The following is an 18,243-nucleotide window of genomic DNA, read 5'->3' on the forward strand; positions in this document are numbered from 1 at the left end:
GGATGCATTTTAGTTTGCCAGTGTTTTTAAAATGTAGTGCCTAGAACTTAAGGCATTGTTCCATTTGAACCCTCAAGCAGAGCTCAAGTTGGGTGAGAAAGGCTGGTGGAGGAATGGTGAGGGGAAGGAAGGGGGACACTCCCACCCCCACCCATGCTTCTGCGTGAAGACCTGGGTAAAGTACCTTCCAGGGAAGGCAGAAAGCCCCCTCCCCAGCACACCAGCTCAGGGCCAGGGCACAAGTTCAGGCCAGGTGGGCACCTTTGGGTACCATCACATTCGGCAGCCCTAGCTTTCGGTAAATCATCTCCCCCAACATCCCGAGCTCCCTCTAACTATTTCCAACTTCTGCGATATGGCTGCTCTTCCTTCTTGTATTGGACTCTGCTGTCTCTATCCATTGTCGGAGGTATTCTCAGCCCGGATGATAGTATTTTGGCACAATACTACACACAATAACCGGTGCCTCTCTAATCTACTTACCTCCCTTTCAATTTCCTTTGCTCTTCTGGCATCGATCTTCTCCCCTTCCTTTACAGCATTCCAGGTCTTTTGATACATTTAACTAGATTATAAACTCCTCTAGGGCAAGGGCTATGCATACGCTTAATATAGTCATAATGCCTCACTTTTGTAGAAAGCTTTTATTGCAAAAGCCTTGTCTCATTCCATTTTCTTATTTTTCTTCTCACATTTTCACCCCAGTGTCCCTGCAGGAGTAAATGCTTGGAAGTCACTTCTGGCCAGGAATCAAGGGCAGTTCCAGGCATCTCAGGACACTTTCCTCACTATCTCCCATTTTGGTCTTTGAGGCCAGAGGTCACAGAGCACAGCCCTGGGCAGGACCATGCTTAACCCATTCCAAACAGATAAGGCCCCTTACTGTTTTTGAAGCTTGTCAGATGGGCATTCCACAACTTCCCTCACGGCCTCACCAGCACCGAATGACTCTCACTCATCAGGAAATGAAGGCTTCCTCTCACCACCCCTCCCTTTTTAACTCTTAATTCCATTCTCTAATTCCATGATTAAATCTTAAATTTCTTTTTGAAATTTAGTAATTACTTAGTAATTACTTTTAGTAATCCCCTGTTTAACTTCAATAGGGGAAATAGACACCTGGAAACAATTCAAGGACAGTTTAATGAAATTGATTAGCGTGATGAAATGTTGCCATTGAACACACGCCTTTGCTGGCCATTCTGCTAAAGTAGCATCCAGGTCATCTGGAGAGACAGAGAGAGAGACAGAAAGAGAGAGAGAGAGAGGGAGTATGGGCTGGTGGAGGTGGCAAAGCTAACATACAAGGTCTGGGTGAATCTTAGGATAATCGGCAAAATAGGCAAATTCATTCCATGGGACCTTTTAACATTTCCATGTTCAGCTTTAAACAATGTGATTTTACTGATCTCAGCAGGAAAACCTGTTAGGAGTGAGACTGTGGGACCCTCATGGAGTTTTCAGGGGTAATGTCTGCAGACAGATCCGTGTAATCAAGAGACAGTAATGGCTGGCTGTTGTGACCAGAACCTCTGAGGGTCTCTGTGATCTGGCAGGAAACTCATGGAGGCGGGACTCACCTCCTTGGGGATGGGTGTGGGTCAGAGTTGCTGGAGAGTGAGCCTTCCTGCCCCAGGCAAGCCTACAGACTAAGCAAACTGAGAACAGTTCGTTGGGGCAGAAGCCTTACCTGTATAGGGGGTTACTCACTCTGGCAAATAAATATCTTTCATAATAAAAGCATCATCAGATTCCAGAGTCATGACTTAACAAACTGTGCTGGTCTGCTTCAGGTGCTATGTTCCTTTAGTTCGAAACATATTTTAGCCTTTGGTAGTCAGGGCTATGCAAAGGATGTGGTGTTATGACCAAGCATCTGGAGTTATTAATTTAGCCTCATTTTCTGCTACAACAACAGCTGTCTTGGGCTGACTTTCATGACACAGTTAACTGCCCACCACCAACAGGCCACCCATTTTTAGTCCTCAGTCTACTGGCCCTGCCTGGACAGCCTTATTTCTTCTTTCCATTTCAACTAACCACTGTTGTTTCCATGATTGTAAGATGCACCATTAATTTAATAACATCTAGGTGTGGGGAAGGGAGGGGAGAAAAATCACTGTCACATTAAATATACAACATCTATTGTAAGATCACCCCCTCCACCTCACAGCTAAAGACCTGCTGATCATTCAAGACTTGGTTCACAGTCATCCCCTCTGAGCTTTTTTGGACAAGCTTCCCCAGGACTGACTACTCCCTTGTGTCACAACTGCACCTTGCAATGCTGTCACACCTACTAAGTCAGGATGCACAGACTGTAAGCACCTCAAGGGCAGGAACTGTTATATTTACCCAGGCTCTAGCCCAGTGCCTAGCATTAATTCATTCTACAAATATTTACTAAAGACCTACCATATGCCAGGCACATGCCCAGACTTGCACTTTGTTTGTTAAACAAAAGAGTTTTTAGCAAACATCGACCCTGCAGTGATGTGAGAGATATAAAATGAGCATGTGACAGTCTCTTCGGCCCTTCCATTATTAGACAGAGATGGGAGCAATGTGTATGTTGTCAGCTTGGGCTGATATAACAAATATCATAAACTGGGTGGCTTAAAACAACAGACATTTATGTCTCACAGTTCTGGAGGCCGTGAAGGCCAAGATCAAGGTGCTGGTCCATTTAGTACCCGGTGAGGGCTTCTCTTCCTAGTTTGCAGACAGATGCCCTCTTGCTATATCATCACGTGGCATAGATATAATCGCTCTCGTGTCTTCTTATAAGGGCACTAATCCCATGCATGAGGGCTCCATCCTCAGGACCTAATTACTCCCCAAAGTCCCCACTTCCAAATACCATTGGGGATTAGGGCTTCAATATATGAATTTGGGGGGGCCACAGACATTCGGTCCATAGCATGTGCTAAACCAATTGTGACAAAGTGCCAGAATGTGTGCTTCAGACATTAAGCACTGTGTGTAGTTAAGAAAGGGAAAGATATGAGCTTCTGGAGAAGCCAGGCCTTACTCTTCTCTGTAGTTCCAGCATCTCCCAAGGCCTAATATTAGGCTTGCATTTAAGGTTGATTGAATTAAATTGAAAAATTTGCCAGAGAAATTCTAGAGGATTCTATGGGATGGGAAATGGAAAGGAATTGTAGGGTGGGTAAATGGCATGAAGAAAGGCTTGGTGACAAAAATGAATTGAAAAAAAGTTTTTTTGGATTTCCCTGGTGGCGCAGCGGTTAAGAATCCGCAGCAGTTAAGAATCTGCCTGCCAATGCAGGGGACATGGGTTCAATCCCTGGTCCGGGAAGATCCCACATGCCACGGAGCAACTAAGCCCGTGTGCCACAACTACTGAGCCTGGACTCTAGAGCCTGAGAGCCACAACTACTGAGCCTGCACGCCACAACTACTTAAGCCCGTGCGCCTAGAGCTGGTGCTCCGCAAAACAAGCCACCGCAATGAGAAGCCCGCGCGCCGCAACGAAGAGTAGCCCCCACTCGCTGCAACTAGAGAAAGCCTGCGCGCAGCAACGAAGACCCAATGCAGCCCCCACAACAAAAATAAATAAATAAATAAATAATAAAAATTTTTTATCGTGTTAAAATATATATAACATAGAATCTACCATTTTGACTGTTTTTAAAGTGTACAGTTCAATGGCGTTAAGTACATTCACATTATTGCCCCATCAGGTATAAATTTTTAAGAGTCTCTTGCAGAAGGGTTCATACCTGGCTAAATTTAGGCACTTTTGTTAGTGGAAATAAGAAACCCTTGTTAGTGGAAATAATGATTATCAGAGTAAAAGCAATGTTCCTCTCCCCAGTTGGGGCAGTTTCCCATTAACATCTGTGATTTGTTTTGCATATATTAATGAAAGGCTGTGGTATTCGGGGACTGGGGCACCAGTTCTGCTCCCTGTATGTTTGAATTATCCTTGTGAAGTTTTAAACAATGAACACTAATTTTCCCCCCCAATACTAGGCCTTTTGTATTCAAATCAAAAGCACAAAGCCCCATTATGGGGGGGAAAAAAGAATCTTTATTGGCAACCAGTTGCGTCCACTTAAAGCAATAAATAAAAAGTCTAAACAGTACATTCCACATGAAGTACTGTAGCTATTAATACACTTGGGTTCCCAGGGTCCACCCCCTCCCCCCATGGGTCTATTTGTGGGGAGTGTTCATCAGTGCCATAGGCACCCCTGAGAAGGAAGGAGGTGGGCGAGGCGAGGCAGGCCCACCCAACCTCAGGGCAGTGAGCAGAGCCTGTGAGATCTGGGTTCTGGTCTTGACACTTCGCTGTGAATCCCAGGGCAAGGCACCGAACACTTAATAAGGCCTCTGCACCTTGGAGGCTAGAACCCACGGCCTTTAAAGTCCTTTCGTCTCAGGACTTCCCTGGTGGCGCAGGGGTTAAGACTCTGCGCTCCCGATGCAGGGGACCCAGGTTCAGTCCGTGGTGAGGGAACTAGATCCCACATGCATGCCTCAACTAAGGAGCCTGCCTGCTGCAACTAAGACCTGGTGCAACCAAATAATATAACTAAAAAAATAAAGAAATATTTAAAAACAAACAAAAAAAGTCCTTTCATCTCTTTCAGTCATATCTGAATAATATTTAGCCAGGTCCAAGCGGCTGGTTGGTGAGGTGCTTAGTTCAGGACAAGTGGGTGAAGGTGCGGGGAGTTAGCTGAGGGAATTGGAGCCCCCCGTGGGTGACTCCAGAGTGGTGGAACGCGGGGTGGCTCGGAATGGAGCTCAAGCGATGGGATTTCCAGACGAGTCTTTCCAAGGCCAACTTTTAAAGGTCGGAGGAAAGTTTGTCGCGGGGCGGGGGCCCCGAGGGGGGGAGCTGGGTGGGCTTCGACGCCTCCTCCCCTTTAAGCGGGTGGCCCCGGCCCTGCCTCTGTTACCTGGAGCGGGGAGGGGCTTGGGAAAGTTTGTGTTTGTTGCTGGCAAAGCGCCGGATGGGAGGCGCGGGCGGGCGAGCGCTGCGGTTCCTCCCTCCTGCTTTCGGGAAGCGGTCGGGGCTACACGCTCGGCTCGGCGGGGCGGCCCTGGCGCCCGGCTCCCGGTGCCCGGCCGGCTGGAGGAGGAGGGCGGAGGCGGACGGGCGGGAGCGGAGCGAGGGGCGCACGTCCGCCCCAGCGCTGGGATTTCTCGGCTTGCGAGGAGAGCGGAGCAGGCGCGCGGCCCAGGCGGTGGAGCGCTGACTCTGGAGCAGCCGGAGCTGGAGGAGGAGGAGGAGGAGAGGCGGCGGGGAAGGAGGAGGAGGAGAGGCGGCGGGAAAGGAGGAGGAGGGGGAGAGTCGCTCCCGCCCGGCGAGCATGGGGCGCCTGGCGCCGAGGCCTCTGCTGCTGGCGCTCCTGTCGCTGGGTGAGTACGCGCGGGGCCCGGCGGGGCGCGGGGGGCTCGGCCAGGCGCGGGGGGACCGGTGGGGCGCGGCTGCCGCGCGCGGCCTGGGGCGCCGACGGTGCCGGGGCCACTCCCGGGAGACCGGGCCGGGGTCCGCGGGCGGCGGGGCCCGGCGGGGAGCGGGCGCGAATCGCGCGGGGTGCGAGTCGCCGTGCTCCAGGCCGAGCCTCGCCCGCACATGTGCGGGGGGGAGTGGCCCCAGGCCGGCTTCCCCGGGCCCTCCCTACCTGTTAGTCGCCCGCGGCCGGCTCACCTTGAACTCCCGGCCCGGAAGGTGCCTGCGGTCCCGGCCAGCGTCCCCGGCTCGGGAGCGGAAATCCGCGGCTTTGATCTGCCCCGCCATGGCCGAGACCGGCCGAACCGCGCTCCACACACACTCCCCCGCGCCAGCCTGCCTTTCCAGGGAAGCGAGAGGATCCTCCAACTTCCTTCTACGAAGGTCACCGGGTGGCCCCGACCGCTACAGTAAAAATCGGTGTGCGGGTCCCTCTGTCATGTTAGTTGTGGCTAGCTCTTCTGCCTCAGTCTTCTCCTTCAGCTCCTCTGAAGCTGCCTCGCTGCATATTTGCACACAAAGACCTGGGAGCCTTGGCTTCTTCAACTTTTCCTACCTGTTACTTTTTCTCCCTTACTGTCCCCTGTCTTCCACCCTCTCTCAACCTTGGTGCCTCTTGATTATTTGGCCCAGCGCCCTCCCCCAACCCAAGGAATCTTTGGTGTGATTTTTTTTTTTTTCCCCTCTCCATCTTCCATTCACCCATATACACAGACACCATCTTCACATCGTATAATATGGTTATATTAATATAACCAAGTGGTTATCAGCCACAGAAATAATCTGCTGATTAAGTGCCCACCGTATATCGGGAAGGCTGACTCTTAAAAGCTTTGCTATCCCTGAAGCCCTTTGGTCAGTGTCAACCAGAAGAGAAGGAATTCTGTGATCTGATCAGGGGTTCTCTTCCACACCCCTAGAGAAGGCAGAGCTGAATCTTTTATAAAGCACATGGTGTGTGGTGTCTGTCCCAGCTGCACCCAGGGTAAATGACTACTCTGCACTTACGGTCAGAGGGTCCCAGTGGAGACCTTCCACAGCCACTCCCGTCCAGCTGCCACCAGGCTCCACACTGTCCCAACTCCCATGACTCCTGCTGCTGGGGGGTGGGGGGCAGGCTTTCTAGCTGCTACTGTGTTCTTTTCCTTCATGTCTGAGGGGTTTCATGGAACTCCCTCCCTAAAAGAGCTCACCCAGCCACATTGCTTTAGCTGCAACCAGGTGCAGAAAGCTTCCAGATCTTTCACCTAATTTTGTAGCATCTCTCTTGTGGTCTGGGGTCCTAGTGCTTTTATCCTCTTCCTTTCACTCTGAGAACCTTGTAAGTTTTCCGTTCCTTGTACACTGTTGGTGATAATCCACACCCATTACATAATTGGCTGATGTGTCTGGGTCAAGCAGGGCCACGGCCACTGGTTGCACAGATTGTGCACTGAAGGCACAACGCTAGGAGCTGCTGTTCCCTTCATCCTCTGTGTGAATGACCATCCCAAAAGTTGTGCAGTTCACAACCCCTGTACTAGTTAAGAGGGTGAGGCCAGGTAGAAGTTTGAAAAGAATGTCCGTGAGTAACTATGGTGAGGGAGAAGAAGGGAGAGGGGGCAAAGAGAGACCAGCAACAGCAAAAATAGAAGTGGAGAAAGTACAGCTTGGGGAAGTCTTGGAGGTATTCCAGTATATCCTGCCCTGGCTGGACATCTCATGTCAACTACACACAGGTAGTGCGTGTGGTGTCACCAGCCAGTGCCTTGTCCCCAGACAGTCCCTGAACTTCATGTTCACCTGCTAACTTGCTGTACCGAATCTCCCTTGGTGTGGCTTCTGTGTGACCTACGGGAGGCCCTCCCTGTCGTGCTACTCTAGCACTGTACTGATTCCTGAAACCCAATATGTTGATATGCTAGATCATCTTTCCTCTTGTATTGCCACCTGGGCATAATCTTGCTGTCACTCTCTTTGACCTCTACGTTCACACTGTCGCCCAACTCTGTTCCTTTTCCCATAGTGCAGACTCGAGCGTCTTCTCTGTCCTTCCTGTATCTAAAGTTACTGTCCTAGCTCGGGTTCAGACAGCTCCCCACACAGATCTGACATCTACCTGTTTGACTTTTTCCTCCAGCCTCCCTTCTAAGTTCATCATTTTCCTGAAGGATCGTTTCTGGAGGTCCCACCTTAGCTCATTAGTCCCTTATGATTTTCTTCTGAGGATGTTGTGCCGCGTGTATTCTCTCCCCTCCAGTCTTCTGTCTGATTCAGATGCTTCATTCTAAGGAACCTGTTTGCTATCCTTTACATAGAATGTATGTGAACCTTCTGGCCTTTCCATTTCCCATGACCTGGGAATGCCTCTCCTTCTTCTCTTCTCTTACCCGTGTATTTCCTTTTCGCCCTAAAACTACTTCCTCCATAAAGCTTCCCTAAATGAGTGTACCTATCACAATCACAACAGAACCCACTCAGCTTCAAAAAACAGGTTTTCACTTCCATTGCCTATGTCTGACTCATCTCATCCATCCATTTAATACAGCATTTCTTGAATGCCCAGTGTGTCCGTAAGAGTGTCCCAGACAAATGGTCAAGACACAGTGTCTCACTGAGTGGTCAGTGGGGGTGGGCAGACAGTTAATAAAACAGCCAACTACAAGCCAGAATGAAATACCTGATACAGAAACCAAGTGCTGGTAGGAAGCAAGGAAGAGGATGATTAATTTTGACTTGGGGTTGGGGTTGATTTTGCTGAAGAGGTGACATTTGAGCTGAGCCTTGAGGATAATTAGTATTTTGAAAGAAAGGATGGAAGAGCCTTCCAGGCTCTGGGGAAAGGCATCCAGTGTGGATGAGTGAAAGTGCATGGTACATTCAGAAAGGGCATGTAAGTTCCATGTAACTGAAGGTGGGAGGAGGAATACTAGGAGGGCAAACGAAAAGTGGATCTGGGATGGATTCTGAAGGCTATTCCCGCAGTGCTGAAGTCTTCACTATGTGGGTGGGCTTGTTGGCCTCGTGGGTGCTGCCACACAGCCTGTGCTTCTCCCATCAGAGCACTTATTTATCTCACTGTATATGATTATCTGTTCCTGGTCTAAATCCTCACCCTGATTATATCCCATGGGGCAGGGACCAGGTTGGTATTGTTCACTATAGTATTCCTCATACTAATCGAGTGTCTGGCACAGAGTAGGTGTTTGATAAATATTGGCTGACTGAATGAATGCACGTGTATATCATTTTTCTGTGGGTCATGGGTTGCCACTGCAAATTTGCAGTGTGAGATTGATACAACATGGTGATGTGTTTGAGGAGGTCAGTCCTAGTGTGCAGCATGAATTAGAGAGGAAGGTATGAAGATTGTGGAGAGGGATTAAGATACTCTCTCTCTCTCTTTTTTTAAAAAAAAAAATTTATTTATTTATTTGGCTGTGCCGGGTCTTAGTTGCGGCATGTGGGATCTTTGTTGCAGCATGAAGGATCTTTAGTTGCGGCATGTGGGATCTAGTTCCCTGACCAGGGTTCGAACCCAGGCCCCCTGCATTGGGAGCATGGAGTCTTAACCACTGGACCACCAGGGAAGTCACTAAGATACTCTCTTAATGTGTGTCTTTTAAAAAAAATACTTGCAAATCCATCGAAGTAGTTTTTAAACAACGAAAACATTACATCTATATTTTAAAATCCAAGTAACATAGAAGGGTAATGTATTATTGTATTGGGTAGACTAAATTGCTCTAACAAATGGAATCAAAGCACAGTGGTTCAAACAATAGAAGTGTTTTTCCTAACTCTTCTTGGGGATGTTTCGGATGAAATGGTTGGGTCTGATCGCTGTTCCACACAGGCATTCTGGCTCCCAGGCTGATGGGCAGTTCTGCTGTCTTCAGCCCATAGTTTCTAAGATCACTTGGGTTGTCACCGTTGCCCTTCCAGCCCTGTAAAGGGGAAAGAGCATGTAGTCTTCCTGGGCTAAGCCCGGCAGTGGCCCCCATCACTTCTGCACACATTCCATGGCAGAGGATTTAGTCCAGGCCACACTCACTGCAAGGGAAGCCCAGAAATGCAGAGGAATGTGGGAGCCCTGTGCTGGCTACTGTGGAAGAAGAGAAGAACAGATTTGGGGGACAGCTTGCAGTCTCGGTGTCACTTATAAAGGATATAAGGTAAAAGGATGAATGTGCCCACCCTCCCACTGCCCAGGCATAGCCACTCATATATAATGTACATGTGTCCGTAGACTGAATATTTTGTTTGGTCTTTTCTCATAGCTTCTACACAGGGCTCTGCACCTAACAGGCACAGAGTAATAATAGCTGCTATTTAGAGCGTTCATACCAAGCATCGGGCCCTTACAGACATTTTCTTATTGAATTCTCACAACAACATGTTGAGAAAGGTACTGCTATATTCTCCATGTTACAGATGAGGAAACCGACACCCAGAAAAGTTAAATAACTTGTCCAGAATCATACAGCTACTCCATGGCTGAGCCAGGATTTGATCACAGGACCCAAATTTGGTCTCAACTAAGGAAAGATTGACCGATGTTCACCATAATCTTATTTTGTATATCACTCAAGATGAGTTTAGACGAAAAAGTATACTACTGGTTTGAAAGCAAAAGTGCGGTTAAAAAGAGGAAGGTCTGGGGTGAGTGCAGCCCAGGCACGATTCCGGAAGGGAGGGGCAGTGCCAGGATGCACCTCATAGATGTGACAACTCTGCAACCCCGAAGGCGTCACCACCCCTGCTCTGAGGAAAGGGACCAAATTGCAGCTTCCTCCAGAAAGCGCTGGAGGAGAAAGGCTGGCAGGAGGAACCCTAGTCAATCCATCCAGCTCAGCGGTCTTTGAAGTGCTGTGGACTTCAGAGAGTCCTCGGCTCTCATTTTAGCCTTGTTAACAGAATTCCTGTATCTGCCAAGCTGATTAATGCCTGCCCTGGCTATAATTATTCTTATTAGCCTGCTGAATAGGAACTCTAGTTGTCAGTGATCATTCCTTACAAGGTAGTCGTGCTAGTCGGCATTTATATGTCTATTTGGTTTCTGTGCCGAGCTGCTGAGCTGATTTCTACCCCATAGATTGAATGTACATTTTCATACTAGTGCTGTGTCTGGCAGTTAAATAAGGTGTGTGCTTGTCTGTCAGTGTGTGTCTGCGTCTCACTTTATCAAATGAAGTTGTGGGGGAGCTGTCAGGGCAGTTCATAGCTATTCTGTTTAATTGCCTTGGTTTCTTAAAGGCAGGGTAGCAAGGCCCTTTGACTCTTCGCTTTGGGAAAATAACTTGAACTGGCAAAAATTCTTCGTAATTTATCTTCTGGAAAAGGCAAAGTGCTGCTGTTGGCACAGTCAGTGCTTTTGAGATCTTGGAATATTTTCCTCCACACCAACTGTAGTCTTTGCGAAGCAACAGAATTAGACCCAGTAGTTAACACTGTCGTGGACCAGCAAAGCTATTTCCAGGAGACTAGAGATACTGGCGCTGTGGGCACATTTGTGTTCTTCAAAGGCTGATTTCTCCACAACACTCCCTATGTGTTTGTGCAGGATTATGCAGTCACTAAGCAGCCTGATTCAAGTTTAAGTATGATGTTTGAGGACCTTAATTGCATCCTGCTTTGCACCTTTATAAGTGGCCGAATGTGAAAGTATTTTCATCCCTCAGGATATTTCAGGGGAATGGGGAAACAGTGTTTGGCTAGTGTTGCTATGTCTAGGATAAATTTGGCTTAGAGAACAGAATTGAGCGTAAGGGTTCAAGGCACATTTCAGAATGGGTGCTACCTTGGAATCCTACTGAAATAGAGGCAGTAATGCAGACAGGTGGGTCACTTCTCAGACCTTAAAAGTGACACCAAGCCAAGAACGTACTAATAATCGCTCTTCCTTGTTCTTACTTAGGGCTGGACTGGGCCAGAACCTCCCAGCTTGTGGGCCATGGTAAGGGACCCACATGGGGTTCAGGTGGGTTGTAGGTGTGTCAGAGTTAATTACTGGGTCTAATTCTGTTGCTTCACAAAGACTGCAGTTGGTGTGGAGGAAAATATTCCAAGATCTAAAAAGCACTGACTGTGGCAACTGACACCCTCAGCCCCTGGAGCCCACAGATCAGAGCAGCCTCGAAACCTGAAGCCCTGTCTACCCTGAGAGCCATACAGCTAGTCCCATTTCCTATGTGTGCCGTGATTGGATGGAAATCGACAGTTCTGTCTCTTACTTGGGGAACCACAGCCCCTGAGCCCCAGCCTGGCCTTAGGATGGGCAGTTTGAAGATGGAAGATGAGAAGCTCAGTGACATGGCGAGTAGCTAGTAGCTCATCTATTTATTCAGCAAATATTGAGAGAGTGCCTACGGCTCCAGGCCAAGCATTGTGGTGAGTGCTGGGGATTCTGCAGCAAACAGAGCCAACTCAGATCTGCCCTCCAGCGGTGGGACAGGACGCACTTGACGTGTGGTGGATGGTATCCCCGGAAGGTGCAGCACCACCTGGATGATGGAGGCGAGGGTCAAGAGCAAGTTCACGGGAATGCCTGTCGTTGGGGGACAGGAAGTGGAAGGGAGGGTTCTAGAAGGAGTAGTCACAGGGATGGCAGAAGAACCAGGAGCTCACTCTATCAGAAGCCAAGCAGAGATGGATGTAGGTAGATTTGTTAAAGAGGGACTAGTCAAATGCTGCAGGAAAACCAGAGAGGGAAAGAGAAGCCTTGGATTTGGGGGCTGTGGAGAGGATGGAAGGGAGAGGTGGAGGGGGATAGGGCAGGAGCTGTGTGGTGTAGGACACACGGTTTCTGCAGTGCTGTCAGCCTTTTTAGCCCTGAGAGTGGCCACAGAATCCCCAGACATAACAGCTTGAGGTCATCTGTATGTTCCCTTTCATTCTCTGTATAAATTTTTGAAAGTTTTCCCCATGTTCCTCTGGATGTCCTTGTCCACGTTGATTGGTGGAATTAACCTTCTCTCTGACGGCTGCATTGAGGCCTTCAGCTGTCAGTTGGAATCTCCAGCACGGGGACTCCGGGGCAGTTTTAGAACCCATCTTTCTCCCATCTTCATCAGCTAAGATTTCAGTAGTTTGTATTACAAATAAACCATTACATGTGTGTTTCTAAACTGTTTCTGCTCTTCAAAATCACATAGGGAGAGGGCTTCCCTGGTGGCAAGGTGGTTGAGAATCTGCCTGCCAATGCAGGGGACACGGGTTCGAGCCCTGGTCTGGGAAGATCCCACATGCCGCGGAGCAACTAGGCCCGTGAGCCACAACTACTGAGCCTGCGCGTCTGGAGCCTGTGCTCCGCAACAAGAGAGGCCACGACAGTGAGAGGCCCGCGCACCGTGATGAAGAGTGGCCCCCGCTCGCCGCAACTAGAGAAAGCACTTGCGCAGAAACGAAGACCAAACACAGCCAAAAATAAATAAATAAATAAATTTTAAAAATTAAAAAAAAAAAAAATCACATAGGGAGAGAAAAAATAGGGCTCAGGCTTTGGAATCAGGCCTCCATTTGAATCCTACCCTTCAGCACTGTGAAACTGGACAGGTTTCTTAACCTCTTGGAACCTCATTTTCTACACATGTAAGAAGGGACTATTACCTCTCTTGCAGGTTTGTCATGAAGATTAAACATAATGTGTCTAGGAAAATGCACACATTAAACTTCATGTATGTAAATCCCTCGAACTTTGCTACTCGAGGTGGGGTCTTGGGACTAAGCAGCATCGGCAGCACCTGGGAAGCATCTCAGGGCCCAGTGCGACCTGCTGAGTCAGAGCCTGTGGGTTAACCATCTCTCCCCAGGGGATTCGAATGCTACATTTTGAGAAACCCTCGTCTGGAAGAGTGCTTCACACATGGGTTATTTGGTGGCCTGGGCTTCCTTGGTGAACTCTGAGGCAAAGGCTATGTTAAGAGCGTCAGAGCTAGAGGAGAGTGGGACGGGCTGGGCTATGTGGGAATGTGGTATAGGCGGTCAGTTAGCCATGAAGGGTGGGGCTTGCTTAGGTCTGTAGTGGAGGCACTCAGCCTGGTTTCATGACTTTCTTCCACCAGGTTCAGCAGCCGGGGAGTAAGGCAGGGACATGGTGTGATCTTGCCATGAGAGGAGGGGGTCCAGGAATCTGTCAAAAGCTCTGACAGCATCATGGAGACAGTTTGGCCAAGGAGTTCAGCTGGGACAGGCAGCTGAGAGGCTGGAAGGCCTGGTGAGTCGCAGAAGGTTTGAGGGCCTGGAGGACAGGATGAGGGTGAAAAAGCAGATTCAGAGGCACAGAGGAGTGGGTGGGCCAGAAAGGTAGGAGGTGAGGGTCAAAAGAGGTAACTTCTGAGTCCAGGGTCTTGGAAGTGCCTATCCGAGGGGTAGTAGGTTGGGTGAGTAGTAGCCAAAGTTTTTTCACCTCTCACATCATTTTGGCCAATTTACCTCTAACATCTGACTGGGTCTGGCCGAAGGGATTAGGAGAAAAAGCCATGATGTTTTAGAAGCATTAGTCCCAGGTGTTGTAGGAAAAAGGTCTTAACCTGTGACTAGGATGAATGGGGATTGGGAGCAGGTATGCTGGGGAGGAACCAACATGAGGATTATTTCCTCCTTAAGGAATTCCTTCCTGGGACTTTCTGGTGGTGCAGTGGTTAAGAACCCGCCTGCCAATGCAGGGGACACGGATTTGATCCCTGGTCCCGGAAGATCCCACATGTCATGGAGCAAATGAGCCTGTGCGCCACAACTACGGAGCCTGCGCTCTAGAGCACGCAAGCCACAACTACTCAGCACGCGTGCCACAACTGCTGAAGCCCGCGCACCTAGAGCCCGTGCTTCGCAACAAGAGAAGCCACGGCAGTGAGAAGCCCGGGCACCACAACGAAGAGTAGACCCCACTCGCTGCAGCTAGAGAGAGCCTGCACACAGCAATGAAGACCCAACGACGAAGACCCAACGCAACCAAAAATAAATAATAAATTAAAAAAAAATTCCTTCCTATCTTTTTTTCCCCTGCAGTTGCATTTTTAATTAATTATTTATTTATTTTTGGCTGTGTTGCGTCTTCGTTTCTGTGCGAGGGCTTTCTCTAGTTGTGGCAAGTGGGGGGGGGTCACTCTTCCTCGCGGTGTGCGGGCCTCTCACTGTCGCGGCCTCTCTTGTTGCAGAGCACAGGCTCCAGACGCGCAGGCTCAGTAGTTTTGGCTCACGGGCCTAGTTGCTCCATGGCATGTGGGATCTTCCCAGACCAGGGCTCGAACCCGCGTCCCCTGCATTGGCAGGCAGATTCTCAACCACTGCGCCACCAAGGAAGCCCTTTCCTATCTTTTATATAACACTTACTTTGTGCCAGGCCCTGCATTTTCTATATATTAACTCATTTAGTAGGCGTCATAACCCCATGAGGTAGGTACTGTTATGACCTCCATTTGATAGAAGAGAAAACTGAGTCACAGAGAGGTGAAGTAACTTGTTCAAAGTCACACAAGTGGTCCAGCTGCTTGGGTTCAAGCCCAGATGGCCTGGTTCCAGAGTCTGGGCTCATAACCACAATACACTGTACTGCTCTCTGTCTTAGTACAGATATTCAGAGTCAAACACATGTTGGAAAACATAGAAAGGGATTGATACAGTTAGTTAAGATGTGATAACATTTGTGTCCTCGTCTTTTAAAACAAAGAGGCTGGGATTCTGGCCCTTGATCTTCCACTCACTAGTTCTGTGACCTTGAACAAGTTGCTGAATAGCTCTTAGCCTCTGTAAAGTAAGGGGCTGGGCTAGCTGATCCCAAGGCCCCCTTCCATCTCCAGAATTCTTTGAGTTCATGCTGATCCCTGCTGTGGTCCAGATGGGCCGCTTGGTCCAGCCCTGGCTCCTCACCCATCTTCCCCAGCACTCCTGTGTGCAGCCTGCGCCTTTTATCTCTCATCTGCCTGGCACCTCTCTGCAACGGGGCTTTAGTGCCTCTGAGGGCTCTGGGAACTGTTTGCTGTTCTGTCACTGCAGCAGCAACTACTTCCTCCTCCTAGCCCATCCCGTGTGGTGAAACTGGCATCTTTCCTCATGGTGCTCTAGGTTACCGAGGTATCCCCACCACTAACTGCATTTTTTGATGGACCTCTGAGAAAAATCACAAAAACAGTGAAACCAATAAAGCGTTTCTAGATGGCAGACTGTTCCTTATTACTGATTTTTTTTTTTTTTTAAGTAAGTTTCGTTGAGGATATCAGCCACAAGTAAGTTGCGGTTGAGTAATCAAGTTTCAGCCCTCAGCAATGTGATTTGTGTTTTCTTCCCCATTTAGCTCTCATGTTGAACCAGTAGATGGTTATGCACCAGAGTTCTCCTTTTCCTGACACCCCAAACCACAGCGAGAAGAGACATGGACATCTTTAGCTGGGTCCAAATGTTGACACCACTTTGGATTTTCCACGTTCCTATAGAGTAGGAGAGTTGAAATTCCGACATTGCCAATCAGTAGCCTTAACTGGCTAAGCAATGTGTTCTAGCATTTGGGGACTTTCTTCCTTTTCATTCTCTTAGCCTGGAAGGGGAGGGCGCAAGTGATGTTGGATACATTAACAGTGGAAAGGAAACATTCTGGAAAACCTCCATGCTGTTGGTAGGAGCCTGTGTTCTGACCTCAGTCCTTACTGCATGCCGGCTGCTGCCCAGCCCTCCTGGCTACTTTGAGGTGCACCTGTGGATGCTGGTGTCGACCCACGTCTTGGACGTGGGTCTTTTGGGGGCTCATCAAGAACCCTCTGGGAGTGAATTCTCCACTGCATTTGAAGGGGCTTGCTGTCATATGCTATTCTGGAGGCAAAAGGGTGGATAGTGCTTTATAAATGCACTGCCCCTCTAGGATGTCCTCAGAACAGAATGTTAGCTGATTTGGTGTCTGTCCAGTGTGCTGCTACTTGGCTTATGCTGTAGTGAGGAGTTTTAAAAAAAAAAGCAAAACCCAACCACTTTTGGCGCAGCTGTTCATTTTTTCCATTTTCTGAAGGCTGGCACGTCCAAATATTTTCTCATTGATTAGAAGGCATTATAGTCCATCCTCTTTGATTGGGAAATCCATACAGTGTGTTCCAAGTTAAGACCATAGCGCCGTGGCAGGCACTTGGTCAGGTTGGTCGAAGTGAACACAGTTGTGAATAAATACATTGTGCCCAGCTATTAATATATGACATTCCTGCTTTTCCTTGTGGCCTTATTTTTTTAGTACTTCAGCAGCATTTAGAGACTCTTTACCATGTTTCTGACACTGCGACAGATGACAAAGGAATTAGGAAACGGAGTCCAAAATGGAAACCGAACCAGTTACAACTGAACAGCAGGATGGATCGTTGGTGCTTTTTAAACATCTAAGTGGGGGCTTCCCTGGTGGCGCAGTGGTTGAGAGTCTGCCTGCCGATGCAGGGGACACGGGTTCGAGCCCTGGTCTGGGAAGATCCCACATGCCGCGGAGCAACTAGGCCCGTGAGCCACAACTACTGAGCCTGCGCGTCTGGAGCCTGTGCTCCGCAACAAGAGAGGCCGCGACAGTGAGAGGCCCACGCACCACGATGAAGAGTGGCCCCCGCTCGCCACAACTAGAGAAAGCCCTCGCACAGAAACGGAGACCCAACACAGCCAAAAATAAATAATAAATAAATAATAAATAAATTAAACATCTAAGTGGATGCATTATTAGATAGCTGTGCGTATGGAGCTGTCAGAATTATAGGGATAAAACAGGCCGGGAGCTGCTTTATCGTAAGGCTCTGTGGAGCACGTGGGTCTGGAAGGCGGTTTGAGCCAAGAGCAGGAAAAGCGTTTCAGGTAGGAAAACGACTGGCACCGTTTCTCAGAGGCGGGCGTAAATCAGCGTGCGCAGGATGGTGTTCCAATTGGGGGATAAGCTGACTTAAGCTGGAACAGTAAGAGAGACCTCAGGGAGCGTGGATATTAAACTCTGGGTCAGGGAGGTTGGAAGAACGGGATCAGAATCACCCTGAAAGTGGTCAGCGGCATTGTCGGCGCCCACAGAGACGCTGAGAACCCACGTGCGTGGGGCTGGCGAGGTCTGCTGGGGCCCACAGGAAGCTAGTCTGCTAAATTAAGGTGATAAGTCAGGCCATAAGCCTATTTCTGGTTGTTTCTTAAGAGGAAAATGGCTCACAAAACCATTGCTGATGTTCCCCTTAGGTAGTTTATCAGAGCATCTCTTCAAAAGACTGTCACCAAATAAAAGACACATAAGTTTTAGAGGAAGGATGGGGAATTTTTTCCTATGGAAACAAGGTTTATGCAGTCATGTGGTCTATTCATCAGAGTCCCACTTTAATAACAGTTTATTCTGCAAACAAGTTTTCTCCGAACATCGATATGAGTCCCAGAAAGCTTAGTGTTGAACCCGGCTTGTAAGTAACTGGGGACAGTGCTTCTGTTACCGCAGCTCTGGAGTATCACAGAGGCAGCGAGGTGGTATATACTGCCCAGTTGTACCCTCCTGTACAGGCCTAACAGGAGTTATCCCACTCCAAACAGGGTATGTTTGGCCCTAAGCAAATGGCAATGGTAGAGCAAGCTCTGTGTTCTCTCCAGTGTGTTCATTGACAGCATTTGGACCTCAGAGTAAAGAAGCCCATAATTAAATTTTGATGACTCCTCTTGAAGTCTTCCCAAGCATCCCTCACTCCATGCCCTTAGAAACAACTGTGTAATCTGCGTACACATTGCCCCTCTCGTGTTTATATATTGTCTTGGAGTTACTTCTATTTGTTTGATTCTTTGGGGCCCAGTTC

At 48.8% G+C, this 18,243-nt stretch overlaps 1 protein-coding gene across 1 annotated transcript in view; it reads left to right on the forward strand.

Annotated features, from left to right (window-relative positions):
- Positions 1-5,024: 5,024 nt before the first annotated feature.
- The window catches only part of PTGFRN (prostaglandin F2 receptor inhibitor), a 76,704-nt gene continuing 63,485 nt past the window's right edge, over positions 5,025-18,243 (forward strand). The window contains exon 1 of the mRNA XM_057527157.1: positions 5,025-5,391. Coding sequence (XP_057383140.1) covers positions 5,343-5,391 — 49 coding nt within the window. The 5' untranslated portion in view covers positions 5,025-5,342. The remainder of the gene's footprint in view (positions 5,392-18,243) is intronic.

This window comes from Balaenoptera acutorostrata, chromosome 1, assembly GCF_949987535.1.
Source record: "Balaenoptera acutorostrata chromosome 1, mBalAcu1.1, whole genome shotgun sequence".
Lineage (NCBI taxonomy): Eukaryota > Metazoa > Chordata > Mammalia > Artiodactyla > Balaenopteridae > Balaenoptera > Balaenoptera acutorostrata.